The sequence below is a fragment of the Galendromus occidentalis genome, unplaced genomic scaffold, assembly GCF_000255335.2.
Source record: "Galendromus occidentalis unplaced genomic scaffold, Mocc_1.1 scf7180000077517, whole genome shotgun sequence".
Classification (NCBI taxonomy): domain Eukaryota; kingdom Metazoa; phylum Arthropoda; class Arachnida; order Mesostigmata; family Phytoseiidae; genus Galendromus; species Galendromus occidentalis.
Window position 1 is genome coordinate 318,173 of NW_003805505.1, and position 17,232 is coordinate 335,404.

The following is a 17,232-nucleotide window of genomic DNA, read 5'->3' on the forward strand; positions in this document are numbered from 1 at the left end:
AGCTCGAGCGATGTTGGTCTGAGGCTTCAAAGGAGGTTTCTCCATCTCCCCATTGGAGGGGTCATCCCATCGAATTATAATTACCGCTTTGCTGAGACATGCGGCGATTCGGGCAGCCCCTCTGCACATTCCGGGGTCCTCAGGCGGATCCTTGCCTCCGATGAGCCTCGAAACCTGCACGAAAAATCATTGATCAACTCTCCATTGAAGGGCGCAGCCGTATCTTCTCAACAGGGAACGGTTTGAGGTGTATCGACCAAAGCCCACGGGGGAAACAAAGTGTCACTTGTCTTTAGAGGGGCGGAGGGTGTGCGAGCGCTTTTCCCAGCTCAGGAGGTATGGGGGCACGCATCTTCAGGGAAGAGTGATTCTCAACAAGCTGTGATGCTGCACCCTGAGGATTCTGTCGGGTGACCGAGTCTAGTAAACGAAGGTTTGAGTGCCAGACGAGTCCCGATCAGGGCTCTTCATGAAAGGATGCTTCGCGTGCTTCCTGAGAAGATATGTCTTCCGCCACTGGTGTTCCATCCCATGAATTCTGCGGTTTTTGGAATCGGTATGCCTTGAGTGAGAGGTCCACGATAAATTGTCACCACGAGATTTTGATGGTCTGCAGTTCGTATCAGGTCGTCTTTTAAAGTCATGGATTAGTTTCACGAACGTGGATCCAGCTCGCCTTAAAGACTCTGTCCGAGTCCGGCCGGGTGAGGAGAGCTGGGGGGCCATGAAAATTTCCGTCGTGAACGGTCTTTCTCCCTCAACCTAGCCTTCTACGCTCATCGGGACACTCGACCCCGAATTATGCACTGGATGAAGGTTTGAGCAGAATCACGTTGAAACTTACCGGGAAGAGCGCCAAGTGAGCTCTGTAGAAAAAGGATAGTGGTGGATGACCAGTGTGAAGCAGCGGCGTCGCGTCATTTCAACGGCCATTGCATCTGTATGACGGTTTACGACCAAAGCGTATCAAAGCTTTCGAGTAACAGCGAAAGATAGCCGTCGGAAATTCCCGAAATCGTAGCTCGCTCTCTGTATAAAGCAGGCAAACCCCTCCGAGCAGAGGCATCGAGGAGGTCTACGGTCCTCTGAGAATTTCTCTGTCACTCCGAAACGGGATCCCCAAAAATGATTCCCCTTTGGCAATCCTGTCCGGCTACACCGGTCGATTCTCACGGAGTCGAGCCGCCAGCCATATGTGAAAACAGGAGCAGACTTCCTATTTGTTTCAACACCATGATGGTGCTCCGGTGGCGAGTGGGACTCGGACCCGGGGTCCCGCTAGGAGCGTATTGATCCCCGAACTCTGAGCTTACGTCATACGATACAATTTATCCCAAAGTCAAAGGCAAAAAACGCGTCATCCTGCACCGGTTTACACCGTCAAACGGGGTGCAAAGAGCGCGTTTGCTAGCGGTCTCGTAATCTCAGCCTGCAATAATTGAGAGAGAGAGAGCTGGTGGGAGCGCGGTTTCGGTTTGGCGCTACATAAGTGCCGCGATCCATAGAGGAGACTTCCGAATCGTCGGACAGCTATTGTCATGTACCTTCACGTATTTCCCGTGGCCGTCTCATTCATTGCGCTCGCCTCGACGGCCGTTGCAGCGGGTGCCCAGAGACCGCTCATCTGTTACTGGGAGTCCTGGTCAAGGTATGGCGGAGGTTCTCTCGAACTCCAATACGGTAGAACCCCTCTGATTTCTCGCAGGCAAAGCAGATTTCCGTCCCTGTGGAGAGCATGTGGAAGACCTTTCAACGCTCGAATGAGAGTTGTCTCTTTCGGGTTCTCTGATGAGAGTTTCGACTTCGACTTTTCCCAGATATCGTGTGGCCCCTTACACAGGGAGCGTGGAGAACATACCCATCCACCTGTGTACGCATTTGATCTATGCCTTCGCTGGCTTAGACGAGAACACATGGAAAGTCAAGTCTCTCGAGCCATACTGGGACCTGGATCTCGGCGGCTTCAACCAGCTCGTTGCACTCAAGCAGAAGAATCCCAAACTCAAAGTTAGTTTCGCCGTCGGAGGATGGAACGAAGGCGCGACGAAGTATTCGGACCTCGTGTCCGACCCGAACCGGATCAAGATCTTCGTGGACTCCGTGATGCAATGGATCACGACCTTCGGCTTCGATGGTCTGGATCTGGACTGGGAATATCCAGCCGACGCCGCAAGAGGTGGGAAAAGCCAGGATAAAGCAAATCTCATCGTACTTCTACGGGCTCTGCGGCAAGCTCTGGGGGAGAAGCTTCTCACGATCGCCACCTGTATCCCCGTCGAGAAGATCGCTGCCGGATACGACGTTCCGCAAATGGTCAAATACGTAGACTTCATTCACGTTATGGCATATGATCTCCGAGGTAGTTGGGATAACGTTATCGGGAACCACGTCTCGCTGTATCCCAGCGCGAACGATCGGGGATTGTACAGCAAATTGACTGTGGTAAGCATCGATCCATTTATCTGAATGAGGAAGTCTACGAACAGGTTTAGTATCGAAATCATCATTTTCCCATTTCCAACCGAAAGAAACAATATTTATTTATTTCCCCATTCATTTAGGAGCAAGGAATGCAGAACTGGCTCGATGCCGGTGCACCACGCGAGAAACTCATCATGGGATTGGCGTTCTACGGGAGGTCGTTCAAGCTGGCGGACCCATCGAACAAGTTACAGGGAGCTCTATCAGGTGGGAGCGGCACTTCAGGTCCCGTTTCCCAACAAGACGGAACGCTGTTCTATTTCGAGATCTGTAAGAAACTCCGCGAGGGCTGGACTCGCGTATTCGATGATGACACGAAAACGCCCCGCGCATTCTCCGGAGACCAGTGGGTCGGCTACGACGACACCGAAGGCATTCGACACAAAATTGAGCTCCTCGATCGGAAGAAATACGCGGGCGTCATGATATGGGCAATCGATCTCGACGACGCGAGCAATTCCTGTGGAAAGGGTAATTATCCATTGGCGACGGCAACTTTCGAAGCTCTCAGAGGTGAAAACTCCGAGGAGAACGAAATCGATGTGGGGACGCGATCGAGCTCGGGACCGACCGGTTGGAGTACCGTTTCCGAATCGGATCAAAAGCGCACGACCGAATCGGATCAGAGGCGCACGACCGAAACGAATACTCGGCGGGAAGTAGTCACGGAATCCGGACCAATTGTGGATTGTTCTTCGGGAGAAGGCTTCTTGCCTCATCCCACTCATTGCTCGATGTTCATCCGGTGCGTCAGTCGGAAGCCGGTTGAAATGACCTGTCCCACCGGCCTGATCTTCGATGCCTCTGTTTCGGTTTGCAATTGGCCGGTGGATGTAGATCCTAAGCTACCTAAAGGATGTCCTGATGCCAATCCATAATGTTGAAATGAATAAATTGAATTCCCTGCACTTAGAATATGGGATGTTTATTCAATATTGAGTCCTCCCCTATGAGGCGATCCAATGCCCCAGGGAGCTGCACTCCAGGAGACGCCTCGATCTGAGCGTCGCGACCCCTGATTCGAAATCTGAGGCAACTGACGTTTTCGCATCGGCTCTATCTATAAGGGGCAGATAATCATCGACGCTCGTACTAAATCCTCGTCCGAGAAACGGCGGTCTATTCCCGGAGAGGAAATAGGTCGGGATTCTCCCAGAAGAAATACTTCCCCATACGTCTAAGAATCCGCGCGTGACCTCGACCCATCGGAAACCGAATAAATTGAATGGATCTTCTCAATGAATTCCCCTTCGATCGGCGAGCTTGAGACGGAAGTCGATGCTGGGTTTTGATAGGAAGCCGCAATTGAGCATTTCACGCCGGAGACTCTCGGCACATTTATTCGTCATGGAAACGTGGAGGGCGCGAGTCGTTGTCTCCGTGGAAAGCTCGCAAGCAATCGATAATTTCAACCTCAGCAACCTTCATGAGCTTCAGTGGAGGGTGCACCGCTGAAAAACCGATTCCAACAACGCTGACGTGTCTATCCTGCCGCCACTCGCTCAACGTGAATTCATTCAATTCCTTGCGCCCTTAATATCTTTCTTTCGAGGACGCCCTCATGCCGACGCTGTGTCGGGGAGGTCGGCAGCCGGAACGATAGGGGCAGTGATATGATTCGTTCACGCAGTCGGAACTCGAGTCACCATCGCGGAAACAGGAAAGAAGCTCCGTGTCAACGCCGGAACCGACCTACAGAGCTTTCGCAGTCGCTTTGTGGTCACGATGGTACGTATGTCAATTTATACGGCGCCGTTATTCCTCCGTCACCTCAATCCAATAAGGTTGCGTCTAAGCTCGAACTTACCCCTCTCAACTTAATCGTTGCGCAGTTCGGTCGAAAGAAAAGAGCCCAGGATTTCGAGGATGTGCCGCCGGACTCTCCCTTCAAAGTAGCTTTGAACAACCCGAAAGTGACATGGACCGGGCATTTGACCTTCGTCACAGCCGCCCTCGTGATGGTGAGAATCACGAAATGTTCCGCATCCATGCAATGAGCTGCTCTGCCCTCCGATCAGATATTGGAATCAATCAACGAACGCAAGATTTTCTCGCGCAGATTTCACGGTCGGTGCATTGCGCCCTGATGGTATACGCTTACCCCTGGAGGTGGTTTCAAGGTAAGAAGCTGACTCGATCTTCTGAACCAGTGCGAGCCGGGTTTAGCTCTAGAGCCCTGTTCCTGATCTAGGTTGTGGAGATATTTCGCTCTTCCAGTGGAGGATGAAGCAACCCTGAACACTTTCTTCGACGACTGGAACGTGGCTTTCGCGGCCATGCTCGCGTGGTATTCAGTGATCATGGTGAGTTTTTCCGAGCTGGAGCACACTAGCGACTGTCCCGAAATTTTCTAGCCTCGAGGGAACCCTGATCTTAGCGGGAAGCGATCTAGGACTAATTCGAAAGGACTTATGGAAGCGCAGCGATGAGAGCTAATAAATGTTTCAGGCACGTCGTCGCTGGATTGTGGCAGGCTACTTCTACGGTTTTTTCAGCCTGGGATACCAGATCTGGTGCTTCTTGAACCTTCCCGGCAAGACCACCTTCATGTGGCCTCCACCGTCACAAGTTTTGCTCTACTTCAAATGGTGCCGCGTAGGTCTGGCGGGAGTCATGGTGAGAGCTGAAGAATGCAGTCTCAATCTTCAGCGATATTACGCGTTCTCTTTAGGGATACACGTAATTGAGAATCATTCAGGAGCATTTGCAAGAGTTCCGAGATTCTAGAGTCGGGCTACGGATGCCCGAAAAAAAAGACCGCTGGGGGTAACGGCGTTTGTTCCATTTTCTTGCAGGGCCTGAATCAGTTCGTATGGACTCTCTTCATGTTGACGTTCAAGACGCCCTTCTAAGCCTTCCCATGAACTCGTCTGGGAATCATGATGGATCGCGATCCCGAAAAACGATCGGTGGAGAGCCTACGTCGGGAGGAAAAAAAGTGTCTTGTGTAGAATCTAGCAGACCCTTTCTTTCATCGGACGAGTTCGTTCCATGAAGAAATTTTTTTGCCTGAATACTTTATTGAGACAGATTCAATGTTTCGCCCGCATGTTCAGAATGCCAGCTCTCACAGCGCGATAAAAACCTGGTCGAATTTTCGAGTTCATGCCACATCTCTATGAGAATCCATGCATCCTCGACATCGAGTGGGGGGTAGCAGTCAAGAGACGTATTCCTTGATTCTACGATTGGTATTGCACGTTTTATCAGCTCATATCCGGTAACTTGAACTCCCACGCATACGGAATTCTCTCCGGACAGTACTCCGGGGGATATACGGGGGAATTGATCAATTACTCGAAGAGGCTCCGGAGGAGGGGGGAAGGGGAAACTTCGTGGTTGACCAGCGGGATTTTCCTCGTACCTTACAATCACAGCTCCCTCGGTGCGACGAATTTTCATCTCAAGAAGCACCCCGGAGTTTCACAGCTAGCCTATCCTGAATCAGGCAGCGTCTCACGGACGCCTTAAATTTACGAAGAGCCGGTTCCGAAGGTTCCGTCGACTGCTCAAATGCACGAGATAGCAACTGAAGCTGGGGATTCAATGGGGATGGCGACCGACACTCAAGGAATACGGCGCGGCGGCGTAGACGATGCACGTTCAAAGTCATGTCCCGAGTTCAAATCTTCTTCTCTCGCAAGAGATATGACGTGAGATCTACGTGGGTTTGAGAGGTCAATGAAGTTTGCGCGTCGGATTTGCCCTTGCACATACGATCCAATATATTGCAGAGTTTGCTTTCTTCATGCCGGCGGAGATCGATTTTACGGTTGAAGGATAAGCCACACAGAGGGCACTGGAAAGGTTTGAGTCCCGTGTGCCGTCGGGTGTGGGTGATGAGGTTCGAACTCTGCGAGAATGCCTTGCCGCAGGCGACACATTTATGCGGCTTCTCACCTAGAATGAGATTAATCTCGTGAAGGGCATTTGCAGATTGCCCCGAGACGTCTATAGCGAGAGTCAGTCGGGATTAATTCAACACATGCAACACCCAAAGTGAAGCAGCTTCGACAGTCCACACGCTGGAATCTAGATAGTTTCAGCTAGCACTTTCCGAATCCATTTTGGTGTCATGCGCCGAAACTGAGCGAAGAAAACCCACGAATGTGATGTCATTGATTCATCGTCAGGTCGCGGGTCAATGTAAAGCTCGCCTCGGAACAACTAGGTAAGCCTTCCGTGGCTCGTAGGCTCCGGATCATACCCCCCCTACCGAGTTTTCCATGGCTCCGTCATGGATACTGCGCCATGACTCCAGAGATTGACCTCGTACCCTATCGTATCATCATGCGGTGACCGATGTGTACTTTGTTTGTTTAGATATTCTGGCCGTGGCGAGTACATTGGTGATACTCATGGCTTGGCGGAACATCCGAGATTGCCCATTCCCTTCGAATCGCTGTCTCTCAAATATTCTGTGGAGGCGTCGCAGCTCGGAGAGCGCCGTGCGCTAGTCACTCACCGGTATGGATAAACGTATGTTTTTTCATGTCGGATTTCTGGTGGAACCGTTTCCCGCAGTAAGGACAAGGGAATGGTCGCACGTTGGTGTGAATCAAGTGATGCGTCGAGAGAGTAGATGACCGCTTGAATCTCTTCAGGCACACAGAACATTCGAACTGGCGTTCCCCCTGCGGAATCGTTTTTCTTGAAATTAGATTGAGTATTGGAGAAGCTGGCAAATGAGGGATTTTCCCGAGCTTGGGGTATCTCGGCGTCAGCCCTCCCGGCGACGGGAAATCCCGGGAAGCCCGATCTCGGTCGCGCTATGATGTTGCAATTTCCCCTCCTCGAAACTCGAGAAACATCGCCCTCGTCTCCTCGGCCGGGAAACCCGGACCCCGTCGGCGAAGAGCTTCCTTGTTCCTGAATTCTGATGCCGGGATGCCAGACTGACAAAATTCTTCAGGTAGATTCCCTTGGCGAATCCTTATCGCCAAACATCTATTATTCACATCCACTCAGACTAGAATTAAGGGATTACCTTTATTCGGACTTGATCGATGAGTAGGGATGCGATTCCCAACGGGGTTTCCGGATGGTAGGCGAATTGTTGGGCGATTATATTCCAGTCGAAGTTGAAGATGCTAGGTGCCGGGGGCATGGGGGGCATCGGAGCTAGAAAACAGAATGCTCGTGATTTATGATTCTTAATACTCCGTTCTCAAAAAACCATCCTCCGCACTCTCTATTTATGCTGGAAATTGTGCTCTGGAGGAATTTCTCGGCCGATTTTTGCCCGCGTTACGCGCAGATGACACCTCCAGGTCATTCAAAGGGGGAATTCCACTTTATTCTCGTGGCGTGGTGTTCCGATCTACGGAAGGAAAACCATCCTGATCATAACGAACTACACGATCATATCTTTTATTCGAGAAAAAAAACATACATCCAGTGAGCCTACGTGGTATCGGACTCTCTACCAAAAATTCTTATTAAGACGCTTCTCGTAAGGGATTTCTCCACTCCGGCATTTCCGATCGAATTCGACCCTATCAGTGTAGGAGAGGTATGTGAAGAGGGCAATGGGGAAAATGAGGGCTGTCGCAGCCAGCAATCGTCCTTTCGCTGATGGTTTGTAGTACTCGAAGTGAGCTGCTCTCGCGGCCTGCCATCGAAGAATTGCAGGATCCATAACCGGGCCTGGAAAGGGGAATCTTCATTGGAGTTGCCAACTTCCTAAGAGGTCTCGGGAACGTGTCAGGAGCGACCTACTCTATCTCGGGACGCCTTCAGACATGACTAGGGGAGAGGTCTCCCTGTCATCTCGGCACTATGAATTTCCGAGATCAATATCAGGGGCCTGTACGCTCGGCCAAGCGCAGGGGAATATCTTCATTGTTGAGACTAGCCTGTTCCACTCACCTGGGGGGCCATGAGGATCCATGACCTTCAGGATATACTCTTTCCGAAGAGCTTGTCGGATTTTCGCTCTCTCGGCGATAATTCGCTTCTGATCGGCAGTGCACTCATTCTCCAAGGCAAATTCCGACGGTATTCTATGAGCCATTCTCCGGGCTCCGCAAATAAGGTCGCCTATCGAAGAGTTTCCTCAGTCCTCTCAGAAGTATTTTCCACGCGAGCAGACGATGCTCTATTTACAAACATCGGGCTCTATCGGCACCCGGAAGCGCTCGGACGGTCTACCTGACCCAGGTTCGCATAGCGGAGTCTGTTTGATCTATCCAGAAGGTATCTCTCGTGCGATAACGTGCGCCGGAGCTCTCGCAGCGCGCGGGTCCCGTCTTTCATCAAACGAGCACGCAAAGTCACTTCCGGGTGCAGCTTTGAATGGATGGAGCCCCGCAGACAGAGATGCAAAGTGAAACCGTAAGCCGGGTACGAGAGAAAACATTGGGTCGAATAGCGATACTGTGAGAAAGCGACGGTTCGCTCCGACCTCCCACAACTCGCTTTGAGAACTCTTTTTCCCAAACATCAATATCAGATCAGGCGAGTCTCATACCCGCATGCCGCAGGTCGAGGGTGAACGGTGGACGAGACCAACACTCCATTTGGAATACGGTGTATTCTCTTTCTCCGGTGTCCTCCTTTTCAGTCGATAAATTAATGTTCTCTCGTAGCCGCAGAATCCAAGTCCCAACACGTGAACACCATTCCAATAAAAATGAATTTTGTTTTCAGAATGACAGCTTTCGAAGAGATGGGAGTGATCCCCGAGATTGCGCGAGCCGTGGAGGAGCAGGATTGGAATCTTCCGACAGACGTGCAAGCAGAAGCTGTCCCCCTGATTCTCGGCGGAGGGGACGTCCTAATGGCGGCCGAGACCGGATCTGGGAAAACAGGAGCCTTCTCGCTACCTGTCGTACAAATCGTCTGGGAGACCATGAAGGACAGTTTGAGCGGGAAGAGTAAACACACGACGTCGGCGACGAGGTCAAAGCTTCAAATGAGTGTTCACGATCGTACACCGCTCCTAGCAGTCAGTCCCGACGGATTTACTACTCAGAGCCGGGATCAGAAAGCATGGCACGGCTGTAGAGCCACCAAAGGCGTGTCCGGCAAAGGCAAATACTACTTTGAGAGTAAGGTGACCGACGAAGGCTTGTGTCGGGTCGGATGGAGCACGCAGACAGCCAATCTCGATTTGGGCACGGATAAATACGGATACGGCTTCGGAGGTACCGGGAAGAAGTCCTTCAATAAAAGTTTCGATGCGTACGGGGAACCTTTCGGGATTCACGACGTCATCGGGTGCTATTTGGACCTCGACGAGTTCACGATAAAATGGTCTAAGAACGGCGTCGACTTGGGGAAAGCTTTCTCGATTGCGACTCATCTACAGAGGGAAATATTCTTCCCGGCGGTTGTTCTGAAGAACGCGGAGATGTCTTTCAATTTCGGGAACGTGGAAGCCTTCAAATACCCGCCAGCAGCGGGCTTCGAAGCCTTTGGCAAGGCGACTTCCCTAAGAGAGAACTCGAACTGCGGAGCTCCGGAGGCGGTGCATAAATACGAGCCGCATGCTCCGCAAGCCATAATCCTGGAACCCTCGAGGGAACTCGCCGAGCAGACGCTAAAATGCTTGGAGAGCTTCGCGAAGTATCTCAGCGATCCGCAAGTGAAGTGTTTATGCGCAACGGGCGGAGCATCCGCGAACGAGCAGCTCAAAGCTCTCCAAAGCGGCGTCGATATCGTCGTGGGAACACCAGGACGACTAGAGGACCTGGTCAGCACCGGGAGACTATCCTTGAAGCAGTGTAAGTTCCTGGTTCTGGACGAAGCCGACGGACTTCTGAAGGCTGGCCACGACAATCTCATCTGGAAGCTCCACAGAGAAACCCCGAAAATCACGGCCGACGGAAGACGCCTTCAGATGATCGTGTGCTCAGCTACACTCCACAATTTCGAAGTCAAGAAACTCGCAGACCAACTGATGAACTTCCCGACCTGGGTCGATTTGAAAGGAGAGGACAGTGTTCCTGACACGGTGCACCATGTCGCTGTCATCGTGGACCCGTCGAAAGACAACAGCTGGAGAACCCTCCGGACTCACATCCAGACCGACGGAGTTCACGCGAGAGATAATCTCGCAGGCCCAGAAGGGGCGTCTGAGGCAGTCAAAATACTCAAGGGGGAATATTGCGTCAAAGCCATCCGAACCCTCAAAATGGATCAGGGGATCATATTCTGCCGTACGAAACTCGACTGTGATAATTTAGAGCGGTACTTCGAGTCGCTGGGGGGCGGGCCCCGGGGCTCATCTACTTCTGATCTCACTTGTGTGTGCCTCCATGCCGACCGTTCCCCGAAGGAGCGAAGCGCGAACCTTCAGGCCTTTAAAGAGAAACGAGTCCGCTTCATCATTTGTACGGATGTGGCCGCCCGTGGAATTGATATCAAAGGTGTGCCGTACGTGATAAACGTCACTCTACCCGACGATAAGGCCAACTACGTTCACAGAATCGGGCGCGTAGGCCGCGCCGATCGGATGGGACTCGCGATCTCTCTGGTGGCATCTGCTACAGAAAAAGTTTGGTACCATTCGAACTGTAAAAACCGTGGGGTGGGTTGCCACAACACGAATCTAACAGATCAGAGAGGCTGTTGCATCTGGTATCAGGAAAAGCAACTGCTGGGGGAAATCGAGGAGCACTTGAAGGATACCATCAATCAGGTTTGTTCCGTCTCCGTCGCTCTCATCCCTCAATTCCCGCGCCGGCGGAAAAGAACAGCGTCCACGGCGTGCTTGGCCGGGTCTCTCAAACTTGAAATAATTGTTGGCTCCTCCGATTTCCAGGTTGACTCTAGTTTCGACATCCCCATTTGCGAGTTCGACGGGAAGGTCACCTACGGTGCGAAACGTCAGAAAACCTCGGCGGGTCTCTACCAAAACCACGTACAGCAGATGGCTCAGACGGTAGCGGAACTCTCTGATTTGGAGAAACAGGCTCAGAGTTCCTATTTATCTCTCATGTCCAGCGAGTTCTAGAAAGATGTTGGACTCGATCGATTGATGCATGGCAAGGGGAGGAGAACGCATGAAACTTCTAATTTAAATTCGAAATGCTTTACATCCGCAACGCGCTTATGGATGGAGCTTTGTGGATGGCGGAGCAACGCCCTCATATTTATTCACTCCCATTGAGAGAAGAGTTTGAATAAAGAGCCAATTTTGGATCTGCTTCTGGATAGGATTCGATGTCTCGTTTGTTGCCCGAGTCGATGAAGTATGCTCGAGGCCTCTTGTTTAGCAATAGTAATAATTGATGATCAAATGCGAGAACTGATACGAGATCATCGAAGATCCGTGACTCGAGACGGTAGCTCGGGAGGAGATGCTCCCCCTCCTCTTGAAGGCCTGATCGCGCGGTACCCCGAATTGGCGCGCCGATACGCCGGTACGCAGCCCGCGGGTCCTGCGCCATGCTCAGTAGCGCAAAAGAACACATGGAAGAATGGAAGAAGGATAGATCCATATCAACGCTTGCTTCGATTGGAAGAAATCCATCGAAGTAGATTATTATTCAGGTTCGGAGATGACGAAGATCTCGGGATTTCTGAGAAAATGTCCGTTCCTCGCTGATTTCGGACGAAAACTGTCCGTCTTCCGGCTATTTCGAGAGGACTATGCTCGCTCTTCGTTCATTCCAAAGGTATTCCTCCGAGCTTTCGGCGCGGGATGTCTCCGCGGATATTGACTGCATAGGTGAGGCCCTTCTGCCTGAATACCGAGTTACGAGCGTGAGATTGGGCTCAGGTTCGCTTGTGAACGACGAAATAGAAGATTTCCATTCGAGTGTTCAGGAGGGCGAAAGTAGACTAGAATGCGACAAAGCAGGCTCATGCTCTCGATGAGAGAGGTCGAAACTGACGCGAAGCGTGCCGCTGCGGTCTCACGCCCAGCTCTCGTGAGAGGATCCGGCGTGAGCGTGTTGGCTTATCGGCCATCACCGAATGGAAGGAGGTACGGAAGGATATTTGTCAGATGCTTTCCAACTTTGGTGCGGACGACGTTTAGATAGCATCCTCCTTGATTCAAATTTTATTTGTCCCGCGGATTCCATCGAATCGAAGTTTGACGTAGACTCTAAGACCGCTTGAATTCATGAGTCATGGTCCATGGTACTTTCCAGCTTGAAATACTTCAAAGTTATTGTTGAAGAGTGCTCAGTTTCGTTTCTTGAACTCGCTTCAGTCCGAGCCGAGAGGGTACTGCGATACCGATTTCCTCCGCCTTGAGTACGGCAGAGGCACAAGCAGAGGAAAGGCTTCCTCTGCGGGCCCATGACTCTGATGGCCTTTAAATCGACTGGTGAACGCTGGACGCTTTTCCGTTAGGGAGAATTATCTCAGAGGAGAGCTGTGCGACAGACAATGACAATGGAGCAGCACAGGATGCAGACTCTGAGAATTCCTTTGCAGATTTGACTCGTCCGTTCGTGGATCATTCCGTCGACTCAATCCTACGCTCAGGAGGAACGCTCGAATTGGAAGAAGCGAGATCTATTGACTTCGATTTCTACCGCACGATGGAAGAAGTAGACTTCTCCCTTCACGGCATTGAGGGCGCTTGCCCCGCTCAGATCGCGAAGACTCGCGGTCGGGGTTCCGACGGAGTCGGATCGTTTGGATTCAGACGATAACCTATACCTAGAGAACCGCACCCTGTATGGACGGCTACCAACAGTAGTAACACTGATATGGAATACTTCCGACGAAGCAGCGACGCTTTTTCGAGAGTTCTGAAAACACCAGGGATACAATAATCAGCTGCTCCACTACTCTCACTTAACTCACCAAACAAGCCGAGTGATGGGGGGACCGCCCCGGGCTCCTGCTTCAAGATCTCGTCGATTAGATACGCACGTGAGAAACATGTCGGCAGGAAAGGTCCCTGTACGGCCATCGTGACTGCTACGTCTGATAAGACATGCTATCAGTTGGACAAGCTCTTGCGATCGCAAGACACCCCGCCTCCCCGATGCTCCGCCCCTGGCACCCGACCAATGGGAGACGACTCCCGGCCTTCAAGAGCTCCGGAAATATGCATCCAACTCCGACATCCCCTCGGGTGAGCATCGCATCGGCGGGATTCGTGGAGGACGGTCCACGTCGTTTCCGGATTCATGGGAAGATGTCTCCGGTCGATTGATGTTCCATCAAGATTCACAGTGACCCAAAATCTCCAAGATTCGGGGCTTTCATGCCAAAATATGCTCAGGAAGTCTCCTCACTCGATCGGTCTGACGGATATATGGCCAAGAGACGTGGCCTCGAAAGGGATGGCGGTTTTCACTATCCTGATATGATGTCATTATACGTATGGAGAGAATATTCTCACAAGGGTTGAATATTGTTCCCTACCTCCTTCTGGAATGAGTCATGGGATGACTCTCCTGCTCCGACGCCGACGAGTTTCTGACCGAGAAGTTTCCGATATATCTTCACCTTCACCATACGAGGTGAATTCCGACCTCCCGACCACAGGAATACCTCAAGAGTCGAGGATTGATTACAGATTTTAAGGGAGCACGAGAGCTCAAGGATACTGGAATGACATCCGTTCACATCGAGGCTCAAATCGGACTCAAACATAGAGCTCTCTACTATGGTTCTTGACTGCCTGGTCGCTATGACGAAGCCGTCGCAGCAGAACCGATGATGCATTTTCCGATCCGATCGGCACGGGGAACAAAACTCAGGACGACAAAAATATTGTTAGCGTCGTGATAAACTACGATTGCCGCCGGAGAGCGCTCCCAGTAGCAAACCAATTTCACAAGCGGCTGATTCGGATCAAATGAGGCGACACATTGAGCAGGAGCGCCTAGACACCTCCGCCCCGAGAAGCAGCGAGCTCTTCCTCAAAAATGTGCGGCCACGAATTATGGATAGGATGAATCTTCGGCTGGAGCCAGCCCAACTCAACTCGCTCGAAGGTTGCGGGAGCAATCGAGTCGAGGCACAGTGCGAGTGAACTCCAGCTTGAAGATGAGATACATTGGTCCGAGCTTCGATTCCCGCCCCGGAGTCCTATTCCAGGTCAGGGCATGAATGATCTCGATAACTGTAATGCATCCTGCTGGAGCAAGATCATGTGCCAAACTTATCGCTTCAGACCGCCGCGGGTATGGACGTTCCGGAACGCTAACCCAGAATCGCGTCGAGACCGTGGAATATAGCGCGAGCGGGATTCCACGAGCTCGAATGTTCGTGGGCTCCAGAGCAGCGAACACCGATGATCGCACTGGCGCGGGCGAGCTTTCGGCACCGCCAGAACCGCGGTCCTCGACCTCGCTCGGATTTTCCGATCTCCCGGGGATTGTTGCCTCATCCCGACTTCTAACTCCGGGTACGTTCATGTCTCCGAGCGTAAGGAAAATAGCGTGGCATATGGCGGGATCAGAACGGACACCAATATGATGGAGGTCGTTTTTATTCGTCCTTCAATTTATCTCTACGTACACGAGAATACTTCATACGATCATTCGCTTCCCGATTTCGCCGAATTCGCGCTCCGCACTCGTGGAGCCTCATCTCTGAACATTCCCACAGCTGATCGTATGGTTAGTGGGGGAAGTGATTTCAGGCGTAAACGACTCCTCGCGTGACCATTGGCCCACACGTTCTCTCAACAAACTCGATCTACGAGCATCCCACAGTTCCACACTCTTCTTGCAATTTATGTCTTGGATCCGTTTCTTCAACAGCGGAGACAGACAAAGGATTGTCGAAAATCGTTTCAAGATACCCAGAACGAGATCGAAGATTCGAGAGGTGGGATGAGATTCTCTCCGAGCAAATTGATGGAATTTCGTTCCCCCAATGCGTTTCCGACAGTTTCAGGATCGCTGGAAAGATGTGACTGTAGCGGAGAAGCGGTTCCTTCGCTTCTAGAACCGTTGCGAATCCTGCACGTGACTACATTCCAACCGTAGTGTCAGTCGGATCATCAGAGCGAAGCAGGAAGGCGCTCCAAGATTTCCATCTTAGGCTGAGAAGCCTACTGGGAGCCGGGCTCGGACCGACTGACAGAAAACGACAATTAGGCCCTTGGATTCTCCGCGAGGTGTACATGTCGACTTCTCTCGGAAACTGAGCAAGCTCAGGCGATGGAGTGAGCAGAGAAAGAGTGGAGGCGAAACGGAGAAATGGAGAGAATTGATCCAGCTCTGACAGCGAGATACATTGAGCACAACAAGCTAATCCGATTTGAGGATTTCTCTCGGAAGCCGAACCTCGCTGAGAGGAGAGTGCGGCGTACCCCCGATTCCGGAGTTCGACGGCTGAGCGCCCCAGGTCGTGGCTGGGCGCACTCTGGGGTTTGAAATCCAACGCTCAGCTTCGATGCAGAGCATCGACTCGCTGAGGACTTATGTGTATCTCGCATCGTGTCACCCTCCTGCGGGGACAGCTTTTAGTACTTGCTGATAGTCTGAGATAGCGGGCAGAGCGTTGCGGGCTGTGACATGCTTGTTCGAGCTCGAACCGCAGAGAACATCTTCCGTGATCCTAATGGATTATTAATCCTGCTGCGACCAAGAAAACGTCTTTGCCGACCCGTTAAAGCCGATTTGCTCTTTTAACCTGAGCCATCTTCGCTATGCTTTGCTTAAGGGGTATGAGTGCCGTCGCTCACCTGGTCCCCCCGATCCCGGGGTATAGCTTGACTCTTGGCCCAGATATACTAGCGAGACAAATACACAAAGATTGCGATCTGTCACCACACGAGTGAAATCAAGCTCGGAGGGAGACTGGGGGAACGGGGATCCGGGAATTCTCAGGCAACTTCGAGAAATTCGCAGAGCGACTCGAGAAATCTAAGAATATGATCCCGGCCGGAGGGCTCATAACCCGTTCCCCTCCATCCGCATAAAGCATAGTATCATCGATGGTATAGCAGCGTATACCAGTAGCGTCCATAGGGGAGGGGCCCAGGGGGCCATGGCCCCCCTCAAGATTTTCAGTCGACCTGTCGTCAGATGGACGCACTTTCAGCGTACTCTGGTTGCTGAAAACAGATCCTCGGAGTACGATGAAAGGAGAGAGATTGGATGGCTCGACGTCGTTGAAAATTCATCTAGAAATGCCGCTCACTGTTGAAGAGATTGTGGACTACATGGCGGCTAATCCGAGCAAGTTTGAAAGTTCGATGGTTGTGCTATTTGTGATGGATTAAAATCTGAAGTTCCTGCATTCCCCTCACGTATGGTCATGATTGTAAGTACGGGGTTTCGTGTTTTATCTCGAGAATCACCATCTCCGGACAAAATCGAGAAATTGTTCTTTTTGATGCGACTCCAAAAATCGGCTGCCCCCCCCCCAAAAAAAAAATCGTATGAACGCGCCTGGCGTATACCGAGTCCGATAAGAGCGTCTAAATTATCTCATTTGACCGGATCGATGAATCGACTTACGTATTGGATAATGTTCTGTATTCATCTTCTAGAGACGAACGGCTCAATACCGCTAACTGAGAGTTTTATGAGCGCGACTTCAGTGTAGTCACTCGTTTCTGGGACGATAATTCTCTATACATAGCTCTGAACTGATCGAGAGTCGTGAGTTTTCTCGGGCTCGCTGATTCTCGACTGGTGGGCACAGGCGATCTTCCTGTTCCCTCGGAACGATGGCGGAACTCTGTGCGCCCTTGACGCCATGGTAGCCATCTTCGGCGAGAAGGAACGAAGTACTTCGATTTCGAGGATTCACCATAGAGTCGATTGGCCAGGGAGCGAGTCCTCGGCTCAGGAAACCGGAGCAGCGTTTTTCTAGTCGTAGATT

The 17,232-nt window shown here is 51.6% G+C and overlaps 4 protein-coding genes across 4 annotated transcripts; 2 read left to right on the forward strand and 2 right to left on the reverse strand.

Annotated features, from left to right (window-relative positions):
• The first annotated feature begins 1,485 nt into the window (after positions 1 to 1,485).
• LOC100905353 (acidic mammalian chitinase) lies at positions 1,486 to 3,396 on the forward strand. Its single transcript, XM_003747364.1, has 3 exons — positions 1,486 to 1,648; positions 1,818 to 2,442; positions 2,562 to 3,396. The coding sequence occupies exons 1-3, from the start codon at positions 1,539 to 1,541 to the stop codon at positions 3,357 to 3,359; spliced, it is 1,533 nt and encodes a 510-aa protein (XP_003747412.1). The 5' UTR covers positions 1,486 to 1,538; the 3' UTR covers positions 3,360 to 3,396.
• Positions 3,397 to 6,103: 2,707 nt separating this feature from the next.
• LOC100908324 (zinc finger protein Gfi-1b-like) lies at positions 6,104 to 7,588 on the reverse strand. Its single transcript, XM_003747381.1, has 3 exons — positions 7,469 to 7,588; positions 6,947 to 7,115; positions 6,104 to 6,381 (listed from the first exon to the last, which is right to left on the reverse strand). Exons 1-3 carry the CDS (start codon positions 7,586 to 7,588, stop codon positions 6,104 to 6,106), a joined length of 567 nt encoding a protein of 188 aa, XP_003747429.1.
• A 239-nt stretch (positions 7,589 to 7,827) lies between these two features.
• On the reverse strand, positions 7,828 to 8,582 carry ND-B15 (NADH dehydrogenase (ubiquinone) B15 subunit). The gene is made up of 2 exons (XM_003747365.2): positions 8,350 to 8,582; positions 7,828 to 8,127 (listed from the first exon to the last, which is right to left on the reverse strand). The coding sequence occupies exons 1-2, from the start codon at positions 8,492 to 8,494 to the stop codon at positions 7,904 to 7,906; spliced, it is 369 nt and encodes a 122-aa protein (XP_003747413.1). The 5' UTR covers positions 8,495 to 8,582; the 3' UTR covers positions 7,828 to 7,903.
• A 548-nt stretch (positions 8,583 to 9,130) lies between these two features.
• On the forward strand, positions 9,131 to 11,634 carry Ddx1 (ATP-dependent RNA helicase Ddx1). Its single transcript, XM_003747366.1, has 2 exons — positions 9,131 to 11,122; positions 11,246 to 11,634. Exons 1-2 carry the CDS (start codon positions 9,131 to 9,133, stop codon positions 11,435 to 11,437), a joined length of 2,184 nt encoding a protein of 727 aa, XP_003747414.1. The 3' UTR covers positions 11,438 to 11,634.
• The last annotated feature ends 5,598 nt before the right edge of the window (positions 11,635 to 17,232 follow it).

Bases quoted from the DNA above. Each gene is read 5' to 3' on its own strand.
- LOC100905353 (XM_003747364.1), top strand. From the start codon at position 1,539: ATGTACCTTCACGTATTTCCCGTGGCCGTCTCATTCATTGCGCTCGCC. The intron at 1,649-1,817 runs GTATGGCGGAGG...GACTTTTCCCAG, and splicing joins TACTGGGAGTCCTGGTCAAG to ATATCGTGTGGCCCCTTACA. The intron at 2,443-2,561 runs GTAAGCATCGAT...CCATTCATTTAG, and splicing joins TGTACAGCAAATTGACTGTG to GAGCAAGGAATGCAGAACTG.
- LOC100908324 (XM_003747381.1), bottom strand. From the start codon at position 7,588: ATGCCCCCGGCACCTAGCATCTTCAACTTCGACTGGAATATAATCGCC. The intron at 7,116-7,468 runs GTAATCCCTTAA...ACGATTCCGCAG, and splicing joins TCGATCAAGTCCGAATAAAG to GGGGAACGCCAGTTCGAATG. The intron at 6,382-6,946 runs GTGAGTGACTAG...ATCTCATTCTAG, and splicing joins ACATACGTTTATCCATACCG to GTGAGAAGCCGCATAAATGT.
- ND-B15 (XM_003747365.2), bottom strand. From the start codon at position 8,494: ATGGCTCATAGAATACCGTCGGAATTTGCCTTGGAGAATGAGTGCACT. The intron at 8,128-8,349 runs GTGAGTGGAACA...TCCCCTTTCCAG, and splicing joins GGATCCTCATGGCCCCCCAG to GCCCGGTTATGGATCCTGCA.
- Ddx1 (XM_003747366.1), top strand. From the start codon at position 9,131: ATGACAGCTTTCGAAGAGATGGGAGTGATCCCCGAGATTGCGCGAGCC. The intron at 11,123-11,245 runs GTTTGTTCCGTC...TCCGATTTCCAG, and splicing joins TGAAGGATACCATCAATCAG to GTTGACTCTAGTTTCGACAT.